Source organism: Strongylocentrotus purpuratus, unplaced genomic scaffold (assembly GCF_000002235.5).
Source record: "Strongylocentrotus purpuratus isolate Spur 01 unplaced genomic scaffold, Spur_5.0 spur5_scaffold_21, whole genome shotgun sequence".
Lineage (NCBI taxonomy): Eukaryota > Metazoa > Echinodermata > Echinoidea > Camarodonta > Strongylocentrotidae > Strongylocentrotus > Strongylocentrotus purpuratus.
In genome coordinates this window covers 23,663,405-23,673,514 of record NW_022145607.1, presented here as the reverse complement: position 1 = coordinate 23,673,514, position 10,110 = coordinate 23,663,405, and the positions used below count along the sequence as shown (strand labels likewise).

The 10,110-nt window shown below is 37.5% G+C and overlaps 1 protein-coding gene across 1 annotated transcript; it reads right to left on the bottom strand.

Moving 5' to 3' along the window:
- Positions 1-8,930: 8,930 nt before the first annotated feature.
- LOC577002 (tctex1 domain-containing protein 1-like) lies at positions 8,931-9,829 on the bottom strand. The gene has a single exon (XM_777262.3). The coding sequence runs from the start codon at positions 9,827-9,829 to the stop codon at positions 9,068-9,070; it is 762 nt and encodes a 253-aa protein (XP_782355.2). The 3' UTR covers positions 8,931-9,067.
- Positions 9,830-10,110: the final 281 nt, after the last annotated feature.

Here is a 10,110-nt window from a genome sequence, read left to right as displayed (position 1 = left end):
TCTTTAATTCAGTCACAATTAATCTTGCGAATCAACTTTGATGCTGCATACATGTAGATATTGTGGATTCTTTATTGATAGAGATATAGAAATAGGAAAGAAAAGGGAATTTGCAGAGATTTGTCCATGCTACATGTACCTTAGTATCTTATGTGGTGAAATCTTTAACTGATAATTGAAATTGAGATGGGGGTGGGAATCAGCTTCAACTGTTTCTACAGTATATTTCGTAAAGTGTATTGAACCCTTCATCAACCAGTAATATTGACAGTCCTGATCACATACAGCGTATCATTTCTGAATATATCATAGGCAACTTTCAATGTGACCGAGGAGGTGATCTGTTCCTCTGACTTCCATAACTGAAGATGATTTTCAGTATTGTTCACTGATCAGTTTATATCAGTTAACAAAATTTACAACACAAATTTCACTCCTCGTGTTTCCCTTTCACGACATAAATGTATTTCTTTATTTATTTTTTTATATCGAGTACATTTTGATGTTTATAAAGCAAATAATGTCATGTTCTATCATTTTCTTTCTCTTTCCTCGATACAGACTTACACAAATGTTTTTTGTGAACGTGACATAAATCTGCACATAGGTGTATTTTTTTAAGGTCCTTCTGCAATATTCTGTTGAAAATGTATTCCCTATTGTTAGTTTTGTATGTTTTTTTCTTTAAACAATTTATGATAATACATTATTAAATACTGATCTAACAAGATACTCATTTTAGTGTTTTTATCTTTATTTCCTACAGGCTTGTCTAATAACAGGTGTAGCCTGATCTTGAGTGACTGCCAACCATATTTAAAGGTAAATAGAAAGAAGAAATATAAAAAGAAACTTGTGTGTTGGTGGACTTTATTTCTTCCTTTCTTTCTTATCTTTTTGTTTTTGCTCTTGCCAAAATGATTTGACACATTGATATTGTCATAACCAAGAAATTAGCAGTTGCCAATGATTTTTGTAGCATTTTTAACTCATTACTGATTTGTATCAAATTTTGATGAATGAAATTCTTTGATTCCTTTGTAACTGTTATATTTGCTTCAGTGAATATGATAGAGCAATGTTATTCTGAAAAAGCTTCTTGTTAAAATAAATTAGCATCTGAGCTGGGAATATGTAGCTGTAATGGAGGTGGGAGGGGCAGTCTGCTTGTAATAATGATAATGATAATAATAATTGTAATAATAATAATGATAATACATGTAAAGATAATACATGTAAAAATAATATGTCTTGTTTACCAAGGGTAGCCTCATCAGTATTGATACTGATCTCCCTGAAGGCCCTGAAATCATATTATTACCCGGGTTGTACAAGAAGAGTTTTTATACATTATATTCCAGGAATTCTTATAAATGTTTGTCTCTTTATAATTTGGTAGGATCATCAACTGAACTAGAAGAGAGAAGAAAGGAAGAATTTCATATCCTTCGATGCAGCCAGCATAATCCATCCCAGAAACTACTAGAATGGTAATACATTTTACATTTAAAAGAAGTGTTGATCATCATTAGGCAACTTCATTACAAACTTGGTAGTTTAATTTCAGTAGAGCATTCATGTAGTACTGTAGTAATGTAGCACTGATTATGATGCACAGGATTGATATAGAGCCATGTTTTTGTCTAAAAAAGCATCCAAAGGAACAGTCTCCTCCAGTCAAGTTGGTATTTTATACCTCTGTTGAAATAGGTGATTTTTAAGTGTTCTTGACTTTCCGATGCGCAAAAAAGGGAGAGATAGAGAGTTCCTCAAGCAGAGAGATGACACAAAAAGTCACTACCTCTGAATCTACTCATCCAAATCATGGTAGTACTGTTATAACATTATAAAAGCAGTGATTTGCAACCATGTATAATGTGCAGTCAACTCTGTATAACTCGAGTTGCACACAAAAATTTTTCCCTGAGTTGAAGCAAAAGATGTTAACATTTCCTAATCAAATTTTGCTCAAGTCAAACGATTGTTTTGTGGTCCCAACAGATTAGACTTACACCGAGTTGACTGTATTTCAAGGAGAAAAGACAAATGTCATATGAAATGAGCATAACTCCTATCATATTGTTGTTTAAGGAGGAGAACAAAGTTGACATCGAAGAATCTGAGCATAGACGCACCTCCGTACGGGATGATGACTCCTGGCATCCTGAAGCACATGTGGGAAGATCTTCATGCTCAGATTCATGTAAGTAAATAAGACTACTGTCAAAACACGACATGAACATGAAGGAAATATGAGCAACAAATGATTTTGCAGCAAGAAACTTTTGTCAACAAAATCTGAAAGACTTTCTTTAAAATAAAAAAAAAGCTATAAAGTACCGGTAATTTCAATTTCACTACAATGTTCTTGTATTTTACTTATTGAGATGCGGTAGCATTACAAAGACATTGAATAGACATATTGCCCTTGAGGAAAGTTATGTCAAAGTGTTTGTGATCGTGTTATTTAGTCATTAGTGGTTCTGTCATTTCACAGCATAATAAATTGCAAATTTAGATCTTTTAGCTTTCAAGGAAACCGCTTTCGAACCTTGAAGGAAAAAGTTTGAGATCCCCCTACCTTATGTAGATCTGCATTTGCCATTGACTCTTCACCCATTTACTTGATCTTGTTTCATTATAATCACAAGGGATATTTCTAACTCTATATTGCTGTACTGTCTTCTGTTGCAGATTGGACGTTCCCTGGTCTGATGAACCACATCACGTATCGATCTGAGGGCGGTACAAGGATAGAGAGAAAACCTCCTGGACATTTACAACAGACTTCCAGTTCAACCTGACAGCCTGTTCATAAAACTACAGTCATTACATTCTTGTGGTAGTCAAGGAAATCACATAAAATCTCGTTAAGTCATGGAAATTGATCACAGGCATGTGTCTAGTGTGGCTATGGCTGCCTTTCAGTTTGAACCGACAATGGGCGTTGTATTTTTTACATCTACATCCCAGTGTATGATTCAAGCATAGTTGATGTTGTATATCTGTTTAATATAACAAATGTACCCAGATATACCAATGGCATCCTGAGGCGGCATTTTTGTCACCTCCACAACTTTTTTTTTTGGGCCATTCATTTGCACATTCTGAATGAGGATCGTAGAATTAAAAAAAAAAAAACTAATAGTGCAAAGAAACCACTTCAGAATAATACAAATCATTTTGCATGATATAACATTCATGTTTTCTATTTTAATAGTCCTTATAGTTGAAAATACATGTATTGCACAAATGCACCAGGTCATAATGGTAACACCAATATATTTTGAGGCTCAGAAAAGCAGAGGCAGTCAGGATAATATGTCTGTGACTGGAAAAGATGAAAATATTCTAACGTATGCTGTGTCACATGTGCTAAGTGTATGATCAAATATAAACATCTGGAAATGAATATTGGAATGTTTAGAATCATCTTTATTTCATTTCAGCGTGGTGAGAAAAGAGTGATAATGGATGATTCTGAGATTGATTGAAGACGAGAAGAATGGTTGATGATTGAGGATGATAATGGGTCGCAAAGAATTTCAGGAAATGCATACATGCCAACTGTTCAGATTAAAGAGGAACATTCCTCTTTTTGGGAGAAGATAATTATCATTTTAATGCAGGTGTTCCTCTTCCTGTACAAATTTGTCTGTAGTATTGAATAGGAGAGTTAGGATTGTTCCTCTTTTTTTTGAAAATAGCATAATTTGTACAGATTTCTGATTTTTAAATGTTGGCATGTATGGAAATGAACTCCTGGGGGGTGTTTCTCAAATATCAACTCAAGTTGGACCTGAACTGTGGCAGGCGATTTATGCCCTTAAAAAGTCCCTTGAGAGACCAATGGTGAGAGCAACCAGTGGCATGAATGGCCTGCCAACTCAAGTCGATCTTGGTCTTTGTGAAACACCCCCAGGGCAATTTCATTACCCCTACTGTATTGCCAAATAAATAATGTTTGGATTAAGGTCATTTACAAGGATATCGAAATAGACGAGTTCTATGTTAACTATGGTAAAAATGACCCCCAAATCTTTTATATGTGAGAAAGTCACACTTTGTGCATTTCAGAATAATCACCCCCAAAGTGTTTGCCCCTCTTGAGAAGAATACTTCCGCCTGTATATCAGAGAATAGACCAGTTCACGGTTAGCACATTACTGCAATGACCCCGAATATCCACAGATCTTCAAAACATGAAGAGGTCCCACTTTGTACATTGTGAAATAATCACTCCTACAGCGATGGAGGTGCTACATAAATAGCCTTTGTTTCCCCTTTTCAAAGAATATTTCCACCTGTGTATCATGGAGTGCACTGAATGTGCATGAATGAATAATGATTACATAACTTTTATGACCACGTATCCAGTATTTCGTCTGTGTGTTTTTCAAAATTTGTTCTGCAATGACCTTTATCTGCTCATGCTCAGAGTGCAACCGTGAACTGGCTTATTAATGATGAGTACATTACTTTCATGAGCAAGAATTTGGTACCAATGACCTTTATCTGCCCATGTGCTGACAGCGTCTACAAACTAGCTTTAATAATGCTTTCGGGACAATTTCTTGAAGTCTGCTATGTATTGATGGTTGATGGCTAAGAATGATTAGTCATTGATTGATTGATTGATTGGTGACGAAGAACGATGATGGAGATGACATAAAGACTAATGGTCTATGACAGGGGAAGAGGATAGTGGAAACAATTTGTATATACAGTGTACATATGATAATTTCCAGCCTGTGTACCGTTTATGTGTCGCGCTCCCAATCGGCTGATAATGACTTTAGATTTGCGTGGACTGATACGTGTGACGTCCATTCAAGGCAGTGCATTAAAAGGACGTCGATCGTAGCAATCCACATTGTCATTGTGCAAATCTAAAAGTCCCTAATGCAACGTTGACAGTAGACCTTGCCATTCATTCCTCTCATTTTGTACTCAACGGTAGTTTGGGGATCGCGCTGTGAGTGGGACGAGTGTGATTGAAAAAGAAAAAATATATAAAAACGGACAGAAGCCGGACTATGTATATTAGAGAGATGGGTGCTGACCACGCATGGAAGAGGATGGAAAAAAAATGAAAATAGATGAAGTGATGGATGGATAATAGATGACCGGTGATGGGAGAGGAAGAGGATGTTTGCTTCTAAATGAGAAGGACAGTCGGTGATGAAAGATAATGGGGACTTTTAGATTTGCGTGGACTGACACGTGTGACGTCCATTCAAGGCAGTGCATTAAAAGGACGTCGACCGTAGCAATCCCCATTGTCTTCGTGCGAATCTAAAAGTCCCTATTGATGGCATTCATGAGCAGGATGGCTATAATAGTATTGATGGAAGAGACGGGGGATCAATAATGCCAGGGGCATGATTGATTGAAGGAAAGGAGGATTAAAAGACGGGTACTGAAGGATAACTGATGTAATACGTAGATATCTAGTCGCTGATGGAGGTTAATGTGAAATGAAATATCCCTGTCACTGACAAGCCAACACTTTCTTGATATTCAACAACAAAAATGAGCCATTCACTCATAAGGCCTTAAAAAAAAAATGTTGTATCGCCCTTTGCGACCGACCCAAAAATCTTGAAAATTACCGTTTTTTAGAAGAAAAAAATGTTTTAAAGCATTCAAAAGAGAGAAATATCAACCCAAGGAGGGAGTAAAACAAAACAAAAGATTTCCGACCGACCGACCCATATTTTGGCACCTAAAGGGCAATACAACAACTTTTTTTTAATTTATTATTATTAAAGTGGGGGCAATTCGATCCAACTTAAGATCAAGTACATGTCATGTAGCTTGTGGAGAAAACTCTAGGTCATCGATACATTACCCCCATCTTTTTATTTAATATTTTCTTCAGGATGTGACGAATGAACTCTTCACGTGACTGTAAAAGCTAAAAACGATCGATCTTCACAAAAAACACCTGCCATCCTGTGCTCCAAACTTCCTTTTCCCTTCCATTATGACACCTCTCCGTACATGCAACGATACACTTACAGAAGCTACAGACAGACCCGACTATAAATACACACTGCACATGCAGTCGAACCCGTACGTGAACGGAAATGTTATGAAGAATCTGTATAAAACAGATAAAAACATAAAAAGATTGACACTTAATCAACTGGCCTTTGGTTGGTGTCAGAACGTGGGGCCAACAAGGAAAATTTAGATTCTGCTTTAGCGCGTTTGTACTTTTCATTGATTGTACCGGAGGTAATTACTTTAAAAAGGAGCGTTTATGTCTAATCGTTGGTGACTAGGGTTTGCAAAATATGAATGCATACTATAGAAAATGATATGGCATCCTCACCATAAAGAGCAAGAATGCATTTACGGAATCAAGAGTATATAGACTGAATAAAACGATGGTGTAAAATAAATGAACTCTTTCGATCAGCTTTCATTTTTGTTTATTTTTGTTTTCGAAACGACCATACAAAGTACAAAATGCATTGAACAAGTCGTATGCAATGATTGAATAATATAATAAGAGTGATTTATATGCAAGAATAACAACTTGATAAACATTTTTGCTGTGACTCCCGGTACTTGCAAACGTGTCTACGAAATGCACATGCACGACAAGGCAGACAAAAAAGTCTTTGAACCAGGGGGGGGGGGGGGGGGGGGGAGTACCTGCAACATCTACTGCTATCTATCACTTTAAATGATTTATGATAATAATGTTCATATTATATTTATTCTTGGGAACCTACAAAAACAAGCTATGCTTTCCAGTAGGTTCATGTTTCATTTCATAATTTTGATCTTACTTTGTCAACTATATTCTTTATTGTGCAAACAATTGTTATATGAAATGAATAAAATCAATCAATCAATCAATCAATCTGGACGGCAACTCTACCGCCAAGCCATTTTTGGCCCTTAATTGATAGACATTAGAAAAATAAAATGCACATGTATTTGTTTGGAAACGTAACGGCACCCTAACATTTTGTAGGAGTGATGCATTGCAGTGGCGTAACGAGGATTAAGGAAGGGGGGGGGGGCGCAGCCCAACAATATTTTGGGGCGGGGTATGCCGTTTCGGCTAAGATTTGTTTAAACATTAAAAGAAATTCCAACATGAGAGGGGGAATGTGCCCATAGTACCCCTGGATCCGCCACTGCACTAGAACTATTCGAATATTTATAAACACGATCATGTATGCTCATTATATTACACGGGCCATTTGGAAAAGCAGCCGTATAATATATCCCTAGCAATTAACTAAACAAACCATATACAAAAAAAAAGCGATGGCAGGTGTCACTGTACTTTCCAAGTAAAATGGTATTCCGGAATCATCAAAGAGAATTGGCCCATTATGTGAAATTACACGTGGGTGTGTGTAATAGGGAGTACTCGTAACGAATCCTCAGACAGTGGCGGATTTTCCTTGCTTTTTAGAGGGGATAGGGCACATTACCTCGGACTTCCCTCACCTATTCAAAAAAATCTTCCAACTGCTAGTCAAAGACTTTTACGTGAATTGGTACATAATAAAATATTATAAACCTTTTTACATCCTTTTTGTTTGTTTCTTGTCAGAAATATACGGTATCCCCCCCCCCCCCCGCCCAGTCCCGTTTTAGGGACCTTTAACTCCACAGTGCGTTGACATCCGCATCGCCCGACACGTATAATATTGTGACTAAAACGTAGACAAAAGATCACCAATGTCCATTTCGCCACCTCAAATACATTCAAATATAAATTTAATGAACATATCTTTGCTAATATTGTGTATGGGCCCTACTGATGCATGACCAAGAAATGTGTAAAAACACGAGAACAGGCAAAAAGCACGATCGCAAAGACTTTCGCAAAATCAACCCATCGTAATTTCAAAAACCTTGTTCAAAACCTTTAGAAACGAGCGAACGTGTTACATAATCCGAACATGATTTCTATATGAAAATGAAATGAACATAATTATTATTATTATTATCAATCTTAATCATTTTGACGATTTCCTTAAACATAATCATCAAAAGATGACCAATGAAACGTCCGAACTTTTGAACAAGCATACACATTTGAAAATTGGTTTTGAATAAAACAATTCGATGTTATTGTATACAGTAAGATAATTTGAATTGTCTCTCTCGTCGGATTCCTATGGAAATCACCTTTTACTGGCAGGGTGTTCCACCTTGCGAGAGGAAAACTGATACTGAATTAATGCATGAGTCTTTATCGAAGGTTTTCATTTATGTCGATCCGTTCTGTTCAACATTTATGGATGTTTCTCTCCTGGGGACCTATTGACGAGTTATTACATTAACCCACTATTAATGAATGAACTGCATTAGTCTTTACGTATACACTAATAATCAAGTATACATACATTACCTGTTGCTATGTCGGACAAGCCTGCATCAAGCTTTCAGGTTGACAAGTACAACCTTTGTTTAAAATGTATGCATATAATTTGAATATGTTAGTAAAGCGGTCTAATAGGAGGATATTGATCCGTTCGTCTTATGGCGTTCTGCTTTTGCTTCCAATTTTACCTGATTCCTTGTAAGTTGTTCTTCTGTTTTCTAGGAAGACTTTGTCCTCTTCCATGTAGTTTTTTTTCCTGTCTGCTTATTTTCCAACCGACGGTTTCCAATGTATTGCTTTTGTTAAAAAAAAATTGCAGTACCTCCATTCCAGTTTCATATACTATCCGCACAACATAATAAAGATAAAAGCATATTTGAGTACCAAAGGGAATTTCTAACACGATCTTGAGATTTATGATATGTAACTTAAAAAAAACATGATTGTCACAAAATCATGGTGCGACAGTATTGTGATAAATATGAAAACATGCAGTAATTACTTTGAACAAAAAGAGATCATATTCTATAAATGCCTATATACACAATATTATTTTTGCACTTGTACATATAATAATGAAAGTGGTGTTTACAAAATATTTACCAACAAAAAATGATGATAATGATTATGCACAAATTATGTACATAATAAGTCAGACATGAGACTTGCGTCTTAGCGTCTTATATTTTTGCGTCATTAAACAATATTGCGTCATTCGTAGTATAATCCATACACCGATACAATCGCGAAGAGAGTCGGGTTTTGGTAAACGGCCGTCGTGTAATTGTCGGTGTCGGCATTCCAGAGACATCGGCTGGCGATCTCGAAACTCTGCCCTCCAGCCGAGCTGAGCATGGTCTGGACAACCAGCTTGTGCCTTACGAATCCTAGAGTCTTAACCCTGTCCTTGACAGCCTCTGCAATACGGACTGTCAGAAAGCCACTCCGCGATGAGTCGTACCTCTCGTTTCCCAGGATCTGGTCCAGGAGGCGTTCGACCTCATGTTGAACGCACAAAGGACGAAAGGTATGTTCACGGTCGGGACCCAGCTGATAGGTGTTCTCGATTCGCACGGACTCGACCGAGTTGTTGTTGTTGCTTGTGTTGGTGAGGAAGGACTTCTTGGACGTAGTACGGATGAGGAGTGGGTTTCCAAGGGACAGTGTGCCTTTGATCCCACCGCTGCCACCGATTACCGTGGCTCCGTTGCGAATATTCAGCTTCTTCTTGAGGAGACTCCACTGCGAAAGCTTCCTCGTCTTTCCTCCGTTATTGCTCGGTTTACTGGCGTCGCTATAAGGACTGCTTCCTCCACCGACCACGGATCCGTTGTCGCTCGATCCACCACCGCCTCTCGATCCGCCGTCGCTCCCTCCAACCTTGGTGGAAGGTACGTCGCCTCCAGAAACACTCTCTGCTTTGTCAGATGGCACTGTGGCAGGGTTTTTCTTCAGTTGCTTGACAGAAGCCATTGCCGAAACTCTAGCTTTCGGACAAACAAAATCAGTTTAAAGATCCGGACGTTATGATTATTTTGATCGTTTCACAAATTGCGTCCACCATCCGACTATATTATTATTATGAGCTTGCTTGCTCGAGTCCCGAAAGACAAAAAGGTAAAAAATTTACGGCAGATGAAAATGCTAATAAAATCGCAGAGTTCCTTCACGTACGTGTTGTAAGTCGAAGTATAACAGCCTGCATAATCTGGCTACTGATGATGAGATGACAAAGAAAACAGAAAAGTTCATAT